Source organism: Acomys minous, assembly GCF_964271855.1.
Source record: "Acomys minous genome assembly, chromosome: 16".
NCBI lineage: Eukaryota > Metazoa > Chordata > Mammalia > Rodentia > Muridae > Acomys > Acomys minous.
Genome location: NC_140498.1, coordinates 27,278,297 through 27,302,332, shown reverse-complemented (window position 1 = coordinate 27,302,332; position 24,036 = coordinate 27,278,297). Strand labels below are relative to the sequence as shown.

At 42.1% G+C, this 24,036-nt stretch overlaps 1 protein-coding gene across 10 annotated transcripts in view; it reads left to right on the top strand.

Moving 5' to 3' along the window:
• The window catches only part of ATP10B (ATPase phospholipid transporting 10B (putative)), a 287,746-nt gene that overhangs the window by 172,903 nt on the left and 90,807 nt on the right, over positions 1 to 24,036 (top strand). For 4 of the 10 annotated variants that reach the window (XM_084762456.1, XM_084762448.1, XM_084762454.1 and 1 more), the window contains 3 exons: positions 10,178 to 10,314; positions 16,316 to 16,634; positions 18,072 to 18,266. In XM_084762456.1, the coding sequence (XP_084618582.1) occupies positions 16,360 to 16,634; positions 18,072 to 18,266 (470 nt within the window). In that variant the 5' untranslated portion in view covers positions 10,178 to 10,314; positions 16,316 to 16,359. Of the gene's footprint in view, positions 1 to 10,177; positions 10,315 to 16,315; positions 16,635 to 18,071; positions 18,267 to 21,389; positions 22,113 to 24,036 lie in introns of those variants that run through there. The other 6 variants (XM_084762451.1, XM_084762455.1, XM_084762452.1 and 3 more) reach the window with 4 other exon arrangements.

The following is a 24,036-nucleotide window of genomic DNA, read 5'->3' as shown; positions in this document are numbered from 1 at the left end:
CCACATAGCATCCCATTCTATATTTATATGTTATCATTTATTATATATATACATTCATTTTTTAATTTTCTTAAATGGTGATGGAATTAACATTTCCAAATATGTCTCCTTGTTCACATTGCACGGTCTTCTCCAGGGTCCCCACTAGAAGAAGGAATGCTGGGCTATGGGCATATGTACTTTCAACCTGCCTTCATAAAGTTACATCATTTTCAAATGTATCCTAACAATTTGCAAATGAAAGTGTCTGTTGTACCTCATCTTTGCCAATCTGGGCTTTAATTTGTTTGCTAGTCTGGTAGTGTGACAGTTACTTCTTCAGTGTTTTAATTTGCATGATCCTTATTACTGGTAAAAACTAGGGATAACTTTGTATGAAGGCATGTGGGTTTCCTCTTCTGTTTCTATCTTCCATTTTACTCCTGGCTTGTTCATTGCTTCCTTTTTTAAAAAACTGGAAGCATACTAATGATACCAGTGTCCTCTCCCAGTTTCTGGTTTGTCTTCGGGAGACAAACATCTTAATGTGGTTCAGGTTCATCAGCCTTTAGTCAAAGTATTGATATCATTGCCTTTAGAGTTTCTTCCATGCCGCACATGTATGCGATTTATTTTCATTAATTAATTTATTTAATCACTTTATAGACTGATCACAGCTCCCTCCCTCTTCTCCTCCCAGTCCCACCCTCACGTCCGCCTGCCCCCATTCTCCCCTCTCCTTCTCCGCAGAGAAGGGAGCCCCTCTCTGCAGTGGGTACCAACCCACCCTGACATATCAAGTCCCAGCAAGACTAAGGGAATCTTCTCCCACTGATGCCAGACTAGGCAGCCCAGCTATGGGTAAGAGATCCAAAGGCCTGCAACATAGTCAGAAACAACTCGTGCTCCAATTTTTAGGGGACCCACATGTAGAACAAGCTGGGCATCTGCTAAATATGTGCTTGAGGTCCAGGTCCAGCCCATGAATGCTCCATCTCTGTGAGCCCCCATAGGCCCAGGTTAGTTTACTCTGCAGGTCTTTTTGTGGTATCCTTGCTCTCTTCAGCCCCCTCAATCTTTCCTCCCACTATTCCTCAAGACTCCCAGGGCTGCTGTTTGGCTGTGGGTTTCTGAATCTGTTTCCATCAGCTGCTTGGTAAAACCTCTCATAGGACAGTTATGCTAAGCTCTTGTCTACAAGCAAAGCAAAGTATCATTAATAGTGTCGGGGGTTGGTTCTCTCCATGGGGTGGGTCTCAAGTTGGACCAAAAATTCGTTTGCCATTCTCTCAATCTCTGCTCCATCTTTATCCCTACACTTCTTGTAGACAGGAAAAATTTTGGGTTGAAGGAATTATGAGTTGGTTGGTGTCCCCCTCACTCCACTGGAAGTAGGGCCTGGCTACAGGAGGTGGGTGGCGACTAATCCATCCCTCCTTCTCTCGGGAAGATTGATATACCTTGAATTTACTTTCTGTGTGTAATAAAAGGTGAAAACTGTTCCTACTTGTTATTACTGTTCTTAGGCTATCAATGAGCTCAACATGTATGAGCCCACATGTCTGTACTGACTTACTGGTTTATGAGGCCATATCTGTCAAGTCCCCATGCATGCACTGGACTGCTGTCCTACTCTATGGCATGTATTATTGGTCTATTTGCTATCCTGATGCTGGTACTCACTGTCCAAATCTCAGTCTACTGGAGATATCTAATCTACAAGATAACCCACAAGCTTTGATTGGTTTGCATTTTGCACATAAATATTAGTTATTCCCCTCATTGTACAAGTATTCCAACTCTGTGTAAGACATGTCTAAGAGCCAGAGCTACACAGCAGATAAGAAGAATAGATTCTATTTATATTTATAAAAATTGCATTTCACCTCTCTTATCAACATGCCCTTCGGTGTATCATTCTCCAATCCCATAATACATACCTTCTGCTACCATCAGAAACTGCCTCACATGGTTCTGTGCTCGGCAATAGTCCTCTTCATATTGGAGGACAGCAAAGCCATTTGCCTTACTAATGGTCTACAGACAGAGATGTTGCCTGGATACAGCATTTATAGCCTCAGTAATTGGGAAGCACCTGTTATAGAAACCATTCTATTCGAGATGTGAGGCATCAGCAAATCCCCACAACAGCAACTCTAAGAGGGATTGCAAATATGGAAATGCATTTCTACTCACCAATTCATCCTTTCATGAAAGGACAAAATAAAATTACTGAAGGGTAGGATAGGCAGTTGAATACAGCTACATACATGTGTTTGTTTGCTTCTATTTTGATTTCCTATATCAGAAAAAAAATAAGCCAAAAGACCCTACTCAGACTGCTGATTTGTGCCATGAACCATATAGTGAAGCCTTCATAACACACTAAAACTGGCTAACTGGAGACCAAGTCCCCTGGGCACCAGGCAATGCCACTGGGTCCGTGTCAGCTTCTTCAGCCACACTGTAATCAGAGTGTGGGTTCCTCACACCAAGGATCTCTGGACAACAGCTGGAATGCAATGAAATAAGAAAATGAAGGCCTTGGTGACTGAGTCTTCAAGAGGATATATTTCCTGGAGACCTATGCATCATCCCTAAGCCCCCACCATGCAATCCGGCCTGGGGACACCCACTGTCTTTATGCAGGCTGCTGCTTACTTATAGACCCAGGACTATTCTGCTTTCTCTGTCTCCCAGAACCTTGTCATGTAGTTCAGAGGGATATGAAAGTGGTAAGGTCTTCGACACTTCGTTGACATTTTTTTTAATCTGTCTTTTTCTCTCTTGTTTCTAGTTTTATGATGTTGTGATAGGAGACTCTTAGTCATGTTCTCCTTTACAATTGTATAGACTCTTTTAAAGGGTCTTATAGATGTTATAGGATTAAGAGAGAATCTCACTGAAGGACCTCTGTTTTATCTTTACAACATAAAAGATTATTTGTTAAAAATTCCCCAGGGTAATCACAGACTGTGGGGTAAATATATGTATCATTCTGGTACAAATACGCAGAAGAAACAAGAGCCACAGTGTCTAGGTCGAGAGTAAGGAAACTGATTTGCTTCCATTGCTCTTTGTCTTTGTGACTTTAAACAAACCATCCAACCTCTCTTCGTCTTTATTATTATTGCAAGATTATATATTGTATTTATATAGATATATGTATAATGTTATCAGTATAATTATACACCGTATGTTATCATTAATCTTATCCAGAACAAAGAGGAATTGGATTCCTCTGTACAATATAGATGACTTCCAACTTACAGTCATACTCCCTAAGCCAAAATCCCATCTTACATGACAATTCAAGTGCAAACTCATTTCCGAAGCCCTTCTAAAGGACCTAGTCTATTTCAGTTCCACTCTATACAAATATCAAGTCACTCATGAGAAAAGATGGAGCTAAAGTCTAATGAATAAATAGAGAAGGCATATGAGAAATAAAAGGTAAGGAACAGTGAAAACTTATGAATTGTGATTATGTAGCATACCCCGGCTCTACTGGGAAAGAGTTCACTGAGATGCAGGGCGTGTCCTATTGCTAGCACTTCAACTAGAATCCTGAGCGAGAGTAAAGGGTTTGTAATCCTGAGCAATGGGAGCAGACAGGTCACACACACGTCCCCAATAAGTCCTCTACCTTGTAACTCCAGTCAGTCTTAGTCGCTGGGACCCCAGAGGTCACAAGTGAGAAGATCAAAGTAATTTTGTAAAATTCTTTGTAACAGGTGTCCACTTTGAAGAAAATTAATTTCAAGGGTTGTTTTTGTGTGTGTGTGTCAAGAGGGAAAAATGTTTAAAAAGTTCTAGGGAGCAGGTCCTTGGTGAAATTATATCCTACATTATTATTATTTAAATGAATTGCATGTGGTCCTAAGTCAAAGTCTCAGGTTCCTTAAACTCAGATGCATATAAACAGGAATATTGGAGAATTTCATTCCTTTATTAATAAGGGTCACTATCAATGAGACATAATTGACCTCAAAAACTATTTGGAGAAGTAAGTTGAATAGGAAGGATGCTTTGGAGAAAGTTTTTTTTTCTTTTTCATTTTTTCATTTTTTATTTCTTTTTTATTTCTTTTTTTATTAATTTATTCTTGTTACATCTCAATGGTTATCCCATCCCTTGTATCCTCCCATTCTTCCCTCCCTCCCATTTTTCCCTTATTCCCCTCCCCTATGACTGTTCCTGAGGGGGATTTCCTTCCCCTGTATATGCTCATAGGGTATCAAGTCTCTTCTCGGTAACCTGCTATCCTTCCTCTGAGTGCCACCAGGTCTCCCCCTCCAGGGGACATGGTCAAATATGAGGCACCAGAGTACATGAGAAAGTCATATCCCACTCTCCACTCAACTGTGGAGAATGTTCTGTCCATCGGCTAGATCTGGGTAGGGGTTTAAAATTTACTGCCTGTATTGTCCTTGCCTGGTGCCTTAGTTTGAGCAGGACCCCTGGGCCCAAATCTGCCTATCATAATGTTCTACTTGTAGGTTTCTAGGACCCTCTGGATCCTTCTACTTTGCTATTCTCCCATGATTCTCTCATCCAGAGTTGGAGAAAGTTTTTAAATCATTGTTTAGTACAACTTACTGGTTTTTAATTCATCATGCAAACCTGGTGCTTCTTAGCACTGGTCACTGTACCTAGGAAGATGTAGAGGGTGACTGTTCCCAGGAGGCACTGGGGTTAAAGTGGTGACTGTTCCCAGGAGGCAAAGGGATAGAGTGGTGACTGACATACAGAAGCCCTTAATTCAGACAAACACAGAACTGAGTACACGGGACTAAGAGCCAAAATGGCATAAGGACAGAGTACTATAAATCATATGATGGATCACTCATACTTTTCAGGAAAATAAACCTAAATGAGGTTAACAACCCTATGTTGTAAAGTTTTATTAATAAGCTTAAGGTTACATGGAAAGAAATTCTATCTTATTGCCATATCATATATATATATTTTAAGTGAGCATTTCACCTGTCTGCCAATAGTCACCAACAGCTATCATTAATTATGATTTTTCCATGCCTTTACTAAGTGCTTCTCCCCTCCTTTCTCCTTTCCTTTTCCTCCTCCTCTTCCACTCTTCCTTTGGCTTCCTCCCTAGTCACAGTATCCTTCCACACTGAGGAACCAACAGAGGCAGCTATCTTTTTTTTTTTTTTCTCACTTACTCTACAGACCTGCCCCCATGTTCTTTGTGCTGAACCAGGCATTTAGTTCATTTGTCTCTGATAAAGCTCTTCCCAAATTTCCTGTCCCCTGTTGTCCCTACCTCAGTCATTCCGGGATATATTTATCAATGCGTACCTTGTTTAACGTGTATATCCAGTCAATCAATCTGGCCTCGTGGGTTTTAATTGCTTGTAGCCCTATGAACTTTGAACACCTATTTCTATGCTTCAGCTAAGCACTAATTTATTCCACGTCTGTGAGCAATTTATTCCCCTTTAATTAGACACAGCTTAATTATTTTGCCGTTAAAACAAACCAAAAGAATCTATAAAGCAACTTTTAAGTGAAATCACATTTCCGCCTGGAGGGATATTAAAAATGAAATTATGCGGCTCATTTTACCAGTCTCATACAAAGAAAAGATTGCCTGCATTGTCTTTTAATTTCCCCTGGTCTTATCTTTCATCAAAAAGATAGCTAGGAAATCAAGGTTAGAGTAGGGAGAGAGACTCTGACAAAACAGCCAGTTTTCAACAGAGAGCAGACACGTGTGTGCAAAGGAGTGTCTTCATTCAGGTGTGCTGTGTGGCAACTCCTATGCACCAGGTAACCAAGTAAGTGTCTCTTTTTGTCCCCAGGGTTCCTTAGCAGAAGAGTCTTATGTGCATACGGTGAAAAGTAGAACTCCTCACTTGCCTATTCTGGCACTTTCTGGATCCTCAATCGCCTCTGTTAGGAATCAAGGCTTCCATTTCTAAGAGTTCCTGATGTTCTATGTCAGCCATTTATTCAGTTCGCCATTGATTTTTCCACCCAGATAACTTTGCATGCGAATGCATCCTATCTCTCCAACCATCCCATTGGCTCAGGAATCCTGCCTTCTGCCGCATCCTCCATCTGATAGCCAGTTCTTTCAAGGAATCCATAAGGGACTCTAGATGAGCGAATCATGGGAGAATGGCAAAGTAGAAGGATCCAGAGGGTCCTAGAAGCCTACAAGTAGAACATTATGATAGGCAGATTTGGGCACAGGGGTCCCGCTCAAACTAAGGCACCAGCCAAGGACAATACAGGCAGTAAACCTTGAACCCCTACCCAGATCTAGCCAATGGACAGAACACTCTCCACAGTAGAGTGGAGAGTGGGATATGACTTTCTCACATACTCTGGTGCCTCACCTTTGACCATGTCCCCTGGAGGGGGAGACCTGGTGGCACTCAGAGGAAGGACAGCAGGTTACCAAGAAGAGACTTGATACCCTATGAGCATATACAGGGGGAGGAGGTCCCCCTCAGGAACAGTCATAGGGGAGGGGAATAAGGGGAAAATGGGAGGGAAGGAAGAATGGGAGGATACAAGGGATGGGTTAACCATTGAGATGTAACAAGAATAAATTAATAAAGGAGAAAAAAAAGAAATGTCTAGTGTATGGCACATACATGAATTTTCTGTTGTCTGGCTACTAGTAGACTACCTCAGGCCAATGTGGTTCAGGGATAATCTCTTGACTTCAATTTGGAGTACATCACTCAGAGACCAGGGTGGCAGAATAAAAATAGAAATTGTAGAACACCCATTGGCTAAGAGCCACCAGAGGAAGGTGTGCCAATGTCCTGTTGTGAAGGTGCACACTGCCCCTATGGATCTCACTGGAATCCTTTCCTAAAATTCTTTTTTTTTTTTTTTACAAAGTACCCAAGCATTAGAGAATACAGTCAGGATGGGGCCATGAAGCTGGTTCTGGCAATGAAAATTAGATTATGAATAAGGTGCTATAGTTAGCTTCTGGGTCCCTGACCTGGCTAGATTTAAAACCGCATACACGTTGAAATGATGAGGTGGAGGGAACTTGGATCCCTGAGTCACTGTATGGAGGATGATCACCTCAACTTGAATTTCTTCACAGGTTATTTATTCTAAGCCAATGAAATTTGCTCCTTGATTTGGTCCTTTGCTTATCTTCTCCCACTTTGACTCATACGTCAAGAAGCATAAGCAAAGAATGTTCCAGAAAGAGAAACAGTCAGAAGTCTAGGTGCGCATGCGCCCGAGCACACACACACACACACACACACACACACACACACACACACGCGCGCGCGCAAAGGCAGCTAGCCCGTATAAGTAACAGCATAGATAATAGTAGAATTGAAAACCTAGATCTGATATAAAAGCTATCATAATTACAAACCTCTAAGAAGAAAATGGTCATGGGCTGCCTTCTGTATTAGAACAGTAACTCTGGAGCTGTTTGAAGGCTGGATGCAAAAGGACTGAGCAAGAGTGCAAAGAGGAGTTAGAAGCTGCTGGTTTTGTAAAATATTTAGGAGGAAAATGTAGATGGGACTTAAAAATAGATTGGCTGGTACTAGAAGAAGGCGAGTCAGGATGACTGTTAAATCATCAGCTAGAGACCCTATAATAGAGATGGAGATCACTGAAGTTGAAGGGAGTGTTAGGAATGGAGGAGAGAAGACAGCGGGATACTGTGGTCCAATATATGATAAGAGGGTTCTGTGCTCTCAGAATACCAAGTGGGAGGCCAACTTGCAGGGTAACAGGGACATCATGAATTCTGATAAACTCTAGAGGTGGGTTATAGCACAATACACTAAAAGTCCCTCTTGTCTGTTTAAAAATAATTTTCCCTTTAAAAAAATCTGGAGTCAATTTATCAAAAATAAAAATCATTAACTCAAAAACTAGTGATGGCTAAACATGGCCTGCTGGTGATGTCTGGGGTTTCATAGGTCTGCCTTTTAATCATTTCTCTCCCATGTATTTTATTATCTCCTACTGAATTGTATCCTTTGTTTAATTTACTTAAGGCCTCTACTCTTTCCTTTATACTCTCCCTTCATCTTACCCCAAACACCCTATTTTCTCCAGCCTCTTGTCCTTGCATTCATTCTAACTTGGCATTCCCTCATCTCTGTTACATAGAGTCAGCATATGGCACCCTAATTATAAGACATGCTTTGTAGTCTGTGAATGAGACACAGTCACAGCGCATGCTCTTCCCCTGGGAAGACATCGAGTGCCTGTAAGAACCGGCTGTGGATGTGGCTTTGTCTCTGAGGTGCTTGCCTTGCAAGCCTGAGGACTTGAGTTCCGTCCTCAGGAGCCACATTTTAAAAAGCCAGACACTGTGATACAAATTTGTAATCCCAGAGTTGGGGAGGCAGAGAAAGGTGGTTCCTTGGGCCATCTCTAAGATTTCTACCTATCCATGAGCATTATAACTTATTGAGACTCTGGCTAGTCTAGCCCCATGAAAGAGTTGTTGATTAGATGGGTCTCAGAACCACAAAACTAATGAAGGAATCTCACCGATGCTGATTTCTGTCTTCTAGCATATGCTTCTACAACTGAAACTATTTTCTTAAAATTTATTCATAATTTCTGAGCATGAGAGAAGTAATAGATAAATAATAAATCAAGTATGTGATACAGTCTAGATTCAAAATGCTCAATATGGACAGAGGGAAAAAAAAGCACATCTTGACATCTAATAAACATAGCTTTTCCTAAAAGAGACTGGAAAGAAATGAAAGGTTCTGGAGAAAAATCATTCTGCCCTCCCTTGCTGACTTCCATCTCTTCACCTGTAAAATAAGCAAAAGGCTACATGGAAAAAATGTGAATCCAATCAAAATAAGTTTTTAAAAAATGAATAAGAGTTCTACCTGTCCTCTGACCTGCTTGAGTCCTTGCATGATGAAAAGGACCCACTAATTGAATCTTAATTTATTTCGAGGCTAATGGCAACCTGCTGCTGTGATTGTTCTGGCCCTTCTATGGGGTGGAATAGTGCTGAAGTAAGTGTTGGGCGCTTCCTCCCTATTAGTAGGCAGGCTTCCATATGAGGGGGAGCAAGGCCTCTGGGACATTGAGATGTTTGTAAAGCCCAGTTTCCAGGAGAGCAGACTGAGAGGGTGTAGGCTGGCCCTATAATAGTTTGATTTTAATGGATTCAGTGCCTGTTCTTGACTATTTATGATATAATAAGCACATCAAACTCCTTAACTTCTGTTATCACTGTGTTTACACATACTGAAAGTCAACATTGGATCCTCAATTGACTTAAGTTCTACTACAGTTGATTAAACAAATGGTATTTGGGTAAGCTGGAAAATAGGAAAGTGATTCAAAACCAATGATCAGTTTGGGAGTAACTGAAAAAAAAAGTTGGTTCATTTAAAGCTGTGCCCTCATACCCACTCTATATCTCTTTTTGTAAGGTGAAGGCTGTTTGTTACCCAGGTGTGGAACAGAAAAGTTTTGGTTTTGGTTTTTTGTTTGTTTGTCTGAGATGTATACATTTAGTTCTCAGCACAGAGTGCTTTGAAAATGCCTGCTTCCTGATGTCAAAACTTTCTTGTTTTCTAATTTGAATAGCATGAGAGTATACTACCTATTAAGAATTACAGGATTGGGGCATGCACGTGTACAAGAGTGTGCTTGTGTTTGTGTGTGTCTGTGTGTGTGTGTGTGTGTGTGTGTGTGTGTGTGTAAAGAGGTTGGGAGTATTGTATGTGTACACATGTACATGTGTGCACATATACATGGATGTCAGAGGTCAACCTAGACTTTTCTTCAAGATGAACAGCCATCATTTTTTAATTTTATTTTATTTTTGAGACAGTTTCTCACTGGAACCTGGGACTTGCTGGTTAAGCTAAGGCTAGATGTCCAGCAAGTCCCACGGAGGGCCCCTCCCCTCTTCCTGTCTTCCCAGTGCTGAGATTATAAGTGTGCCATACAACCTCCCACGCCACAGCTTCTCATGTTGGTTCTAGAGCTTGAACCCCAGTCCTTATGGGTTCACACAGCAAGCCCTTGAGAGACTGAGCTATAGTCTTTCTTTCCTCCTCACAATCCTGGCCAACTTGTACTTTTTAGAGCATATGGTAGAAAGCCGTAATACAAAAAGGAACGTCAGTCCCTGGCTTTTCTTATTCCACTTTTTAGCCTTCTCAGGAATCCTTACCTGGTCCTCACCTTTCTCACACAGGCCTACACATCCCTCCCTACCTGCCTTCCATTGATTGCCTGAACTCAAAAAAGCTCCACTTCCTAAGAAACAAGGCCACGCCCCTGCTGAGTGTGATGTCATTGCCCAGCTTTTTTTTTGTGCCCTCATCTACACTGGTGAGTATGCATGCTTGTTTCTATAAATATAGTCTTACAATTTCTAGACTACACTACAGGAGAAGAATGTACATATGGCTCTTGTTCATCCTGTTCAAAGCAGGGTCCAACAAGCCCCTTTTGAGTACATGGATAACTAGTTGACTCCCTAATTGAGAGAATAAAATTTGCTGGGTACTGCAGTGAATGGAAATGAAAAAGAAAAGAGTTGAAATCGGTAAGAAATATGAGTCAGGCGCAATGAGGAAGTTAAGGTCTGAGAAATAGGATTCCTATTTAATACACTATGCCTGGCTAATGGCCCACCTCATCAGAATGTCCTCCCATCATCTAGAAGGCAGTCTGCACAGAGAAAAATAAATCCAGTACTTCAAGGTAGGATAATACAGCTAAACTAATAAAGCTAGGCAACCCTTACATTTACTGGTAATGGGAGGCACCATTTAAAGAAGTAGAGAGAGGCACAACTTTACAACAAGGAGGACCTTGAGCAATCAGAAATGCCCTTCCCTGCCATTCCAAGAGCAATAATAAACCACACCTTAGATAAAACATCACACAGTCCTGGCTTCCTGTTCCACTGTTGAGAAATCTATAAGTGGGGTGAAAGGCTACAGAGCTACCTGTCAGCCCCCAGCCTCAGTCATTCAGCTCATCCTCATGCTTATGGTCCATGTCCCCCATGCAATTATTCTTCTGCCTATAATATACAGCACTCCTTCCTCCTCTTCTTTCCAGCATGAAAGACAAATTAGCTATCCGACCCGCCCAGTCTTTCCAGTCTCAGCCTCTGCCATTGTCGGTGGCCATGCGTTGTGGTCTCTGAAGAGAGGCCGATAGATCTCTGCTTCTAGACCCAGCCATCTGCCTGCAACACCATTCCCCACAACCTGCCGAACTTTTCTCCTTATGTGCTCTTTAGATGATGTCTAACTAAGGTTGCTTTCTAGGAGCCTCCTCTGGTTCTGTAAACCTGTGTGTGCCCATGCGTGTCTGTGTTCATGAGAAACACCATTTTATGAACCATTGAGCTATCTTGTCCCCATTCTTAAATATTTTAGAATGACTTTCCTAGTAATGAGAATATTTTTATATAACCAACATATAATACTGAAAATAACCAAAGTAAGATGATTGGTATTATTAAATCCCTACACTACCTAATCCACACTTTGTTTTCCAATTTCACCCATTTTCTAGTAATGCTTATATTCTCCTGATGCGTGGGAGCAATTCTTCATTTCTTTTGGGTTTATTTTTATTTTGTTCTTGATCGTTGCTGAGGCCAGTCCTTGCCATGTATCCCAGGCTGGCTTTGAACTCTAAGTCTTCCTCCTCTTGTATCAGGCTCCTCCGTGCTAGGACTTTAGGTATAATCCGCCATGCCCTGCCACTTATGACTTATACATCTGCTGCCCTCCAGGCCAGAATCTCATTCAGAATCATATTCTAGTTAGCTCTTAGGCTCTCTTATCCCACAGGCAGTTCCATGCTTTTCTTTGATCTGTGACACTTGAGAAGCACAGGCTAGTAATTTTGTGAACTAACTCCCAATTTGAGGGCTTTTTAAAGTAATATTTCTAGCTCATAAGTGATGTTAAATTCTCTTTATATCATATCAGAAAGGCACAAGATATCAAGAATTCCCAATATTATTATTCTTTAAAATTATGAAAACACCTAATTTTTAATCAAACTTTCCTTCATTGGTTTGCCATCCATCTTGTATCTGCTTTCCATCCTCCTCCCATTGCTGGGGATTAAATCCAAGACCTTCATGTGCACAAGGCAAACAGCCTCTAAATGAACAACACCCTTATCTGCTTTAATTTTAAGGAAGCACATTGTACTTCTTTCTTTATGTGGTTATAGGAATTGAATATAGAGCCTTGCAGGTGTTAAGTAAGCATGGTACTTTTTATCTGCATTCTTCTTTTAATCCCTGCTTTCAGGTGTGTGTGTGTGTGTGTGTGTGTGTGTGTGTGTGTGTGTGTGTGTGTGTGTGCAACCCTTGCTAATTTGCCCATGCTGGCTCTGAACCTACTCTGTAACACAGGTAGACCTTGATGTTGTGATCTTGCTTTCTTCAGTCTCTTGAGTAGCTGGGATTATGGTCCTGTACCACCAGTTCCAGCCTGTTATTGAAAAAAAATTAAAACGTGATTATGACAAAGAGGTGTCTAAAACTATCCACTAAAGAACACCTGCATCTCCTGTGTCAGTCCAATCTCTTTATCTAAAAAGATCTTACCGCCCCAAAGAGAGAGGTCTCTGGTGTATAGAGTTAGCCAAGGCAAGATTTCTCATTTGCATTTTCAACTCTGTTCATGAATTATCTTTTCATTTCCTTTGCCTTTGCAATAAAAAGGAGCCCATGAAAAGAGCATATCTTTTCATAATGAGAAAGAAGACACACAATATTCTTCTGGCTTACAAAAATGTCATAATATTGCTTTCGGTCCCATTATGATGGGCATCTGTAATTGCATTTTTTTCCACACTTGCTACAAGAGTTTATATAGTCTCTGAAGAGCTCCCTGCAGCTCTGGGGTCTGCGGATTGAAAAATCACTCAGATTGATTAAAGCCCTGAGGAGAATGACGATGAGGGTCAGGTCATGTGAGTCAGGAAAGTAAAATATTACCATTTAGACTACAAATGGAGGGTTTTTTTTCAACCTAAGTGATCAGATTTGCAATAGCAGCCTGAGTTGTTCATTGTAAGATTAATTACTGCTGACATTAACTCATGTGTTTATACAAAAGAAAATAATCCTGTGAGCCCAGTAAGTGAAAAAGACCGTTATATACAGCTTCTAACTTCACAAAGTGTATCTTTGAAGGATATGCTTCCAGGACTTCAAGCAAAATTGGTCGAGAGGAACTCTGATGGTTTAGTTGTGGATTCCACTAAAGATGCTGGCAGCTGGAAGAGCCAGAGCACAGCACCATCCTCCACAGTTTCTGCTTACCTTTGAGTCACTGGGACCAAAAATAGCCAATAGAGACAAATTCAGCAAAGACGCCTCCTTTTGGCTCATAGTTTCAGGGAATTCCATCCAAGGGTACTTTGTTCCATGTCCTATTGCCATGACTAAAGCAGCTTATGAAAGAGGCATTTACTCTGGGGCTCCAGTTCCAGAGCATTAGAGCGGGTGGCCAGCATAGCAGCATACAGGGTGGCAGCAGGGAGGCAGGCATGACAGGTGAAGAAGCAGTGATTGGGAACTTCTCTATCCACAAATAGAAACCACAGAGACTGAGAATGATGTGGGATTGTGAAACCTCAAAACCCACCCCCCAGTGACACACCTTCAACAAGTCCACACCTCCTAATCCTTCTTAAACAGTTGCACCAACTGAGGACCAAGTATTCTAACATGTGAGTGAGCATATGGAGGCTTTTTGCATTCATCCCACCAAATTCCGTGTGCTTGGGCAGAACATGGTGATGGCGGGAGCACAGTGTAACGGCTCTTTCTCATGTTTTGATGAATAGGAAGCAAAAAGGAAAGATCATACAGGAGGGGGCCAAGATAAGATATAGCCCAGTAACTGACTTTACCTACAAATATGCCCCACCTCCTACTTTTCACCACCCCACAATAATGCCATCATGGTACAAACACATCATGGAGATAATTCATTGACTGGGGCCAGAGCCATCAGGAGCACAGATAACCCTTAGAACAGTGGTCCTCAATCTTCCAAATTCTGCAACCCTTTAATATAGTTCCTCATGTTGTGATGACCCCCAACCACAAAATTATTTAGTACTGTTATGAATCATAACATAAATATTTTTTGGAGACAGAAGGTTGCAACACAAAGGTTGAGAACTACTGTCCTAGACTTGTCTTAATCCAAACACATTCACAGTCAAATTGGCCGTCTAGGAAGAAATAATTTTGGTCAGGCACTTGGTTTTTAAAAACCACCAATCAGAGTTATTATCCCCCAGCCAAACAGGTCAGAAAAAGCCAGCTGATATTTATGATGCCAGCATGGTCACCACAGCCCAGTCACTTCATTCCCAGGTGTCCTAGGAAAGTATCCTTCCAACTTGTTCCACTTTCCATTCCGATTTAAAGGTCTTAGCAAAAGGCAGGAAGGAAGGAAGAGGAGGAAGGGAGGGAGCGAGGGAGGGAGGGAAGGAGGGAGGGAAGGAGAGAGGAAAAGGAGAGAGAAAGAGGAGAGAGAGAGGAGGAGGAGAGAGAGGGGGAAGAAGACACACACAGAGAGACAGAGAGAGAGGGGGGAGGGAAGGAGGGAGGGAGGAAGGGGGAGAGGGAGAGGGAAAGGGAGGGAGAGAGAGAGAGAGAGAGAGAGAGAGAGAGAGAGAGAGAGAGAGAGAGAGAGGATTGCATGTAACCTATTAGGCTGCCATTCAAGTTGCTGTATAGTTGAGAATGACACCGAGCAGCTGACCCTCCTGCCTCTATCTCCTGAGTGCTGGAACTACCAGTGTAGACCTCCACACGGTGGTTTATGTGTGATGGAACCCAATGCCTCAGGCTCGCTAGGCAAGCCCTCTACCAATTGAGCTACATCCCCAGACCCTTCTATTTGACGTCCTGCCCCGAAATGTTACAAGGTTAAAATTCTTATAGCCAAAGAAATCCTAAAGAATACATGTGGCATGAAAATTGAAGGAGGGAACTGTGAAAGGGGAAGGAGTGGACTAGAAGAGGGAAGTACAGAAATCATGCAGGAGGGAACCTAGTTACAGCAAAGCACAATAGCATATGTGGATAAAAATGTTATAATAAAACCCATTACATACTATGACAACTTTTTTGGGTTTTTTTTTTTTTTTGAGACAGGGTTTCTCTGTGTAGCCTTGATTGCCCTGGAACTCACTCTGTAGTTCAGACTGGCCTCAAACCCACAGAGACCTGCCTGCCTCGGCCTCCCAAGTACTGGGATTAAATGTGTGAGCCACCACTGCCCAGCCTTGTGCTTTTTTTTTAACCAATTAAAAAGTATTTGAAATATAAATATTTCTAATTTGGTCTTAAAATATGTCAACATAAGTTTACGTGCTTCCCAATTTGTTTCTCTCAAATTTGTTTCTACCTACATGGGCAGAGTTAAAAACACTGACTATTCTTCCAGAGAACCCAGGTTCAATTCTTAGTACCCACATATGGCTAACAACTGTCTGTAAGTCCAGTTCCAGGAAATCCAATGACCTCTCTGGCTTCTGCAGGCACCAGACATATGAGTTGTGCATAGAAAAACATGCTAATAAAACATCCATATACATCAATAAAATTTTAATTAAATTAATCATATGAGCAAAGGTGGTAAGAATAGCCTTCTGCATTTTTTACAAGCTAATTCATTTACAATTTATTTATTTTTACTTCGTGTGTATGTATAAATGCCTGAATGTCTATATGTATGCATGTATGCATGTATGTATGTATGTATGTATGTATTCCACATGCACACCATCTCCAGAGCCCAGAAGAGAGTGTCAGATCCCTTGGAAGTGGATTTTCATGTAGTTGTGAGCCATGTGATATGAGTACTAGGAACTGAACCCAGGTTCTCTGAAAGAGCAGCAAGTGCTCTTAACCACTAAGCCATCTCTCTAGCCCTAGCCCCTCTTTCTTCTTTTATGTGAGTAAGTTGAAGATGAACAAGGGAAATGGAGAAAGTTTACCATTAAGAACGAACCAGAGCTGAAATATAGCCTTCCATCCTCCCATCATTGCAGACCAAGATTTGATTTCTCTATGAGAGCTCCAACCATGTCATCAACACCTGCCACACTACCCCTATTAGTTACTTCCACAACACTGATCCTGGTGTTAGTTGTATATTGTTTCTATTGGTTGTTTAATTTCTCTAATACTTAAATGGATGCCTTGTAGGGACTGTTTCTCTTTTCTAAGATTGGACCTTGAATGGACCAATAAAGAGATGTCATGTTGCCTTTTCCTCCTTACCATAGTAACTTCCTGTGTTGGTATTCTTCTTATCTCTCCTGACCACAGAAACTTCCTGTGTATTTTCAGACCATTTTCACCTGATTCTGGAAATGACTTTTTCCTTGGACTTTTCTTGGCTCCGGTGGAAACAGCGAACCCAAAATGGCTTCCCCGAGTCCCCTTCAGAAACCACACCCCTACTTCCTCCAGAGAGAGAGAAGCAGGGTTACAACCCAACAGAGCAGCGGGTGGTGTACCCCAACAACAGCATGTGTCACCAGGATTGGAAGAAGGTCTCCAGGAGGTACCGAGGCAACAGCATCTGTACAACCAAGTACACCCTCCTCACCTTTCTGCCCCAGAATCTCTTTGAGCAGTTTCACAGGTACGTAGCCAGGTCCCCCAACAACACACACTTTGGCCTAGCATTTGCCACTGAGATGAAATCACTCTAAGTAGCACCCTTTAATATCCAAATGTATGTCTGGAACAAGCTTCTCTCATTTATCAAGTGTTGATTTATCATTGCATGTATTGGGTGGTAGTCATACATGGGAAACAAAGAAATACTGGACTCATTGTTTGTACTATCTAAGGAATGAGACACACATTAATTTTCAAATTGTTAAGTTGATTAAAAACTGTAACTACAATGACCACTTGAAAGGAGAGGTATATGGTGTTTACAGTGAGCATTTGATCTACTTAATAACATCAGCAAAGACTTCCTTGAAGACGTAGTAAATCAGATACGACTGGATGAAAAAGATAGCTTACTGCAGGAGCAGGGGGCAGTAAAGTGATTACTGAGCCAAGTGTGAGGACCAGAGTTCAAATCCTCAGCACCCCTCTAAATGCTGGGCAAGCGTGAGGGAGACAAGGTTTAGATTAGAGAAAGCAGCGAGCTCTATGTTCAAGTAAGAGACCCTGCCTCACTATATGAAGTAGAGAGTATTGAGGAAGACTTCAAAGGTCAAGATTTGACATGCACATGTGTGCACATGCACCTGTATACCACCACTGTCCCCCCACACACACACATGCTCCACATACATGTGAACACATTACATATACAAACAAACATTTTTTTAAAGAAAAGAGTAAAAAGAAAGGAGTAGGCAAAGGGAACCAGGAGAATGCTTCTGCTTCCATGGCTTCGTGTATAAAGGCACTGCAGCAAAGGGAATGAGATTCACTTAAAAACCTTGAAAGTATAACCCATCCTTTTCAAGCAACGTGTAAAAGTCATTATTCACTAGAAATCAAATGTCACTTAAAATCACAAAATGTATTAAATTTGTAGCTAGTATTCATCAGATCAGCTGTTATGCTTCAGAACCCTTTAGTGTACACAAAATCAACTTTATGCCTCATAGCATTTATAAGATCCCTTTAAAGTAGCTGGGATTATGTTGTCCTATCTTTGTACAAGAGAGAACAACCTGAGGCAGGGCAGAAAACTAGCAAACAGCAGAAGCAAGGCTAGTAAGATGGTTCAGAAGGTCAAGGTGACAGCCACCAAGACTGATGACCACATGTTGGAAGTAGGGAATCCACTCCCACAAATGTCCTGTGACCTCCACATCCACAGTATGGCAAATGGCACACATGCACGCCTGTGCATACTCACACTCAGAGAAAAAATAAATCAATATTATTTTAAGAGTCTATAACATTTCCCTTTAAAGCCTTTATTTTCTGGCTTGACTTCACAGTGAAAAAGCTGTCTGAGCTGGCTAAAAGCCAAACAACTGGGAAGAAATGGAAGAGTATATTTTTCTCCCCCCTGAGGCCTTCATTCCCACCTTGCTTGCCTCTCCAGGTGGGCCAACCTCTACTTCCTGTTCCTGGTGATTCTGAACTGGATACCCTCCATGGAAGTCTTCCACAGGGAAATCACCATGTTACCATTGACCATTGTCCTGCTTATCATCATGGTCAAAGACGGCATAGAAGACTTCAAGAGATACCGCTTCGATAGAAAGATGAACAGTGCCAGCGTTCACATATATGAAAGGTAAGGGGACCCCACCATTGTTTTCTCTGTGGGAAATAGGTTAAATAAACTCACTAGCTTATTTAAGGGACAGAGTTTTACTTGCAAATTGACTTTTTAACGTGTGTGTGTGTGTGTGTGTGTGTGTGTGTGTGTGTGTATGTGTGTACCACAACACACATATAGAAACCAAAGGACAACTTGTAGGAGTTGGTTCTCTGTTCTACCATGTGGAGTCATCAGACTTGGTGGCAAGCACCTTTACCCACTGAGCTAACCTTCTATTTTCTCTCTTTTTAAAAAATTCTTTTGAACTCCCACTTTAAAAAAAATTATAATTGAATCATTTTCCCTTTCCTTTTTCTCCCTCAAACCCCACATGTACTTCCCCTTGCTCTTTCTAAAAATTTATTGTCTCTTTTCTCTATGGGGACCACCCTAGCTGAGACTTCTAGTACCCGGGGATATGAAGCCTGAGCTGTCTGCCTTTTACAGCCAGTGGACATACAGCGGAGGCACAAAAACACCAACCCCCCCAAAATCCTTCAACCCAAAATTTGTCCTGCCTGCAAGATGTGCAGGGACAAAGAAAAACAAAGATTGAGAGAATAGCCAATTAAAGGCTGGCCCTCCTTGAGACCTAGTCCCATGGAGAGAACCAATCCCTGACACTATTAATTACTCTGCTGTGCTTGTAGACAGGGGCCTAACATAACTGTCGTCTAAGAGGCTTCACCCAGGAGCTGATGGGAACAAATGAAGAGACCCACAGCCAAACATTAAACAGAGCTCGGGAAGTCCGATGGAAGAGTTGGAGACTGATTGAGGGAGCTAGGGGGTGAAGACCTCTACAAGAAGACCTATGGAGTCAATTATCCTGGGCCCAGGGGGCTCACAGAGATTGAACCATCAACCAAAATGCATGCATGGACTGGTCCTAGACCCCCTGTACATATATATTAGCAGATGCGCAGCTTGGTCTTCATGTGGGTCCCCCAGCAACTGGAGTGGGGGTCCTCTCTGATGCTAAGGCCTGTCCTGGGATCCCATTCCTTTAGCTGAGCTTCCTTGCCTGGCCTCAGTGGGTAAGGATCCACCTAGTCCTGCAATAACTTAGTGACCCAGGTTGGATTGGGACCATCCATAGGGACCCTCCCCCTTCTTTAAGGAGAAGGAGAGGGGATAACAGGAGGAGGAGTGTGGAAGGAGAGAAGAAGTGCTGCGATCAGGATAGAAAATGAATAAATAGCTTTTAATTATTGTAATACTCATATATTTATATATATACATGTATAATATACATATGTATAAAACATGTATACATATATATGTATGTATGTATACATATGTATATAATCCTAAATACAATCTGCTCAGTCGGTATAATGTTACTTTCTGTATGTTTTCAGGGCTATTTAGTATTAGAGAGCCAAATGATGTGTTCCTCCCTGGGGAAGACCATTTTTGCTGTTGTGAGCATTCTTTTGTTTCCTGTAGCTCTTTGTGTAGGGTTGGGGACTTGGGGACTTTCCCCAGTGCAAGTTAACACGTCTATTGTTGTTCCTATTCAGCTCATGTTTGCGTAGTCACATCAGTGAGACTTTCTGTATGCAGCTTCTGACATTACCAGGAGACAGCCTCACAGCAAACTCTCTTATCCTCTTGCTCTTCCGAGCTTTCCATCCCCTCTTCTCCAAAGATCCCTGAGCCTTCAGGGAAGGGAGCGTTTTGTAGATGTATCAGTTGGGACTAGACATTTTGTTTGGTTGTAGTTTTCTGTAATGCTTCAACTGTTGAAAAGACAAGTTTCCTCGATGAGAAATAAGGACTACACTTATACATGGATATAAAGACAAATATTTAGAGTGTAGTTAGGGATTATTCTGGTTTAATAAAGTGGTAGTTGTTGGTTTTCCTCCAAGATCCATGACTTCACTAGCCTTGGATAGTGAGCATGCTTCCCTCTTGTTGAGAGTGACTTAGTTAAATTAGAGAGCTATTAGTTACTACCAAGGTATGCGTGCCACTACTGCACCCTGGGGGTTATTTGTACCACACTGCTCATTGTTCTGGTTCATAGGTATTATAGTTTGGCAAAACTGTTGGGTTCTTCTCTCCTTTGGAAGCTTGAATGGCACCTTCTGGTATCACGAAAGCTAGTCCTTAGAGAGCTGCTATTCAAGTTAATTCCAGCTCAAGGACCTCTGGACCTTGTGCCCAAAGTACATGATGCCATCATCGATAGAGACTTAGCTTTCATCTCTACCAGTATGTAATGTTTTTGAGAATCTCTTAGACAACCCTGACCAAAAACTCAAAGGGTGTTTTCAATGCTTGCTGCTGGGGTTTTTGTTGGATACATCTTCTTTGGCTCTTGGAGAGAGCATTATCAGCTCAGATTTTTAAAAAATTATTTAAACACAGGAACAGTCATAGGGGAGGGGAATAAGGGGAAAATGGGAGGGAGGGAAGAATGGGAGGATACAAGGGATGGGATAACCATTGAGATGTAACAAGAATAAATGAATAAAGGAGAAAAAATATATATATACATATACACACATATATATACATATACAGAGAGAGACAGAATTATGTGTGTTGTAGAGCTTTTCTCAGATAGGTAGTTACTAGTTTAATTACTTAAAACTTTCTCAGACATCAAGTTGCCTAATTCAGTGATTCTCAGCTGGAGGTGATTTTGGCACACACTGCCTCCCTCCCTACCACCCAATGGGTATGGTGATAGGTGGGAATAAGTGGTCAGTAGAATACTACTGGCATCTAGTGGATGGAAGCTGGGGGTGCCAGTACATATCCTACAATACACAGGACATGACAACACACACACACATACACACATCTAATCAAAAATAGCAGGGTTGAAGTTGCGAAACCATGATGTAACTCCTGAAAACCCTTATACTCTTAGCCACTCAGACAATGTGTTATTATTAAGATGGAGCTAGAAGGCCAAGAATTAAACTCCAGGATGATGAGATCATCTCAGGAGGCTAATTTCCTACGAAGCTCTTTTGGGAGTGTCAGGTGAATTCACACACACACACACACACACACACACACACACACACACACACACACAATTTAAAGCCACAGGGTGCCTGGCTAAATGTCCATCTGTTACTTAATGTGGTAGGTTTTAGGACCCAGTAGTAGTGCACCTGTGTAGGAAAGGAAGACACCTGTGGATGACGGATGACGCCTACATTCCAACAGGTGGAGCCTCAAACAGGCAGAAGGGAGTGGCTGGTGAACACACACCCATTGTCTGCAAGTTCCTTCCTGATCAGAGTTCTCCCAAACAGATTGCAGACTGGCTAGCTATTTTTCTTTTTCTTTCTTTTTAACTTTTTTTGTTGTTGTTGTTAGTTTTGAAAGAAGAGAGAGTTTTCAGCCAAGAAGGCGAATTTAAAAAATGCTATTTAAATTATGAGAGTCAAAGAGGCAGGCCTGAGCAGAGATGAGGAAGGAAGGGAGGAAAAGGCGGAAAAAGAAAGAAGACAAGAAGTGGGTTGTAGTCTCCAACCTGCCTTTCGAAGGATGGCCTTACAAGGAAAACCCCAACCGCCATTATCGTGGGAACCAAATCAAGACCAGCAAGTACACCGTGTTGTCTTTCATACCCAAGAACATTTTTGAGCAGCTGCATAGGTTTGCCAATCTCTACTTTGTGGGTATTGTCATTCTGAACTTCTTCCCCGTGGTCAACGCGTTCCAGCCGGGGGTGAGCATGGTTCCTGTGTGCGTCATCCTCACAGTCACTGCCATCAAAGATGCTTGGGAAGACTTCCGGAGATACAAATCTGACAAAGTCATCAATAACCGAGAGTCCCTGGTCTACAGCAGGTAAAACTAAGAGCTCTGGGGAAGTCTCCCTGGTCCTCCCTCACTGCCTCTGGCTGCCACCCCTGCTAGCACAAGTGATGTTGGCAGGGGCTCTCATCACTTTACCTGACTGAAGTGTTAATGCGCAGAGTGAGGACTGTAGTAGAAACCACAAGCAAAAGAAGAACTAAGGAAGGCTTTTCAAATTAGGAAGTCTTCATTTTGTAGTATTTTTGAAGATTTTTCTATAGATTCTCTTCCCTAATTGGTGCAATGTTGCTATGAGTATGTATGATTCTGGAAGGAGAAAAAACCACCAGTGTGTTTCAGGGGAGTGGTGGTGCTTTGTGTTACCAGGAGAGCCTAAGGACACAGCCATGGTTGAGCACTGTCTGCAGTCCTAACTATGTGGTGGTCTTAGGCAAGTGATGTAAATGTTCACTGTGTCCTTCAGTAATTCCTTAAACCAGAGCAATTCTTGATGTGTTCATGAGACCGATACAACCTAGACAGACATTGCTTAGTGTTAATGCCAAACATGTAACTATGAGCCACAATCACTTTTAGAATGCAAAATTCTTAACTGCCAAGCAGTTATTTATTGACTGCCCCTGAGGCTCTTTTCTGATTCCTACAACGCATAGGCTGCCTACCTTGGTCTCACCATACTGTTTAATATTGTTTTATATGTGCAGATAGTTTGCAAAGCTCTGTTGGCCAAATTTGAGGCATGCTTTTATTTGAAAAGGGGAAAAGGACAGAGTTAAAGTGTGTCTCTATGTTGTAACAACCTGTGTGACTACAAAAGAACTCTGGGAGTTGAGCCCCTGGTGTCCTGACACAAAATGACAGGATGCTTGTTAAGTCAGCTGGCAGTTAGCCAGAAATGCCCAAATTGCTTAGAAACTTTTGGCTTAGTTTCTTATTAAATAGAGAAAGTCTTTGTCATATTCTCTCTCTCTCTCTCTCTCTCTCTCTCTCTCTCTCTCTCTCTCTCTCTCTCTCTCTCTCTCTCTCTCTCTGTGTGTGTGTGTGTGTGTGTGTGTGTGTGTGTGTGTGTGTGTCTGTCTGTCTGTCTCTCTCTCTGTTCCCCCTCCCTCCATCTCTCCCCCCTTCCCTCCCCCCTTTTCCTCAGATCACTCTGAGACTGTCTTTTCCCCTCTAACTTTATCAACTACATCTGTAGAGGTTTCTCTGTTGCCCTGCTCATTGGCAGAAATGAAAGGGAATTACTTTGAAGTGTGCACTCTAGCCGATTAGGATCTGCTAACCTAGAAAAAAATTCTCTTTCCTGGGGAATGAGAGGTTAGCTACTGGAACTGGATTGTGGAAGACCTTAGGAGCCAGGTTCCACTAGGGAAGTTGTGGCCAGGGGAAGTCTCCAGGGAGACTGTCACATAGAAAGACCACCTACTCAGGAACACTGAGTTTTGCACATCTTTGCTGGCAGGGACACAATTATGTGTCTGCAAAAGATAACTGTGAAGGAGAGCTCACTTGCTCTGTCTTCCTTCCTTTCTTTTCCCTTCTGTCCTTCCTTTCTTTATCTTTCCCAGCTAGCTCTACTAATTGTCATGAGCACACTGGTCAGCTGTAGGCTATCCAAAGGGTAGGAAAGAATAGCCACCTTTTCTTACAGGGACAGCTTTTAAGAAAGCATTCATTTTCACTGGGCCCAAGCCACTGATCTTGCTGCATTTCTTTGTTTCGTTACCACCTTCCTTCTTTGTTGTTCTTGTACCTTGTACCGTGGCACAAAGGCAAGCAGGAAGCTCGCCCCCTGTAAGGGAATAGCAGTCCTGCTCTTCCTGATTGGCCAGAATATCCCAGAATAGTGAACCTGCTCTTGGCACTAATCCTGACGTTGATCAGACTGTAGGCTTGCCTGTGCTGAGAGCCAAAATGACCATGTGGTTCTGGCCTCAAAATAACTTGGGGAAAGCAA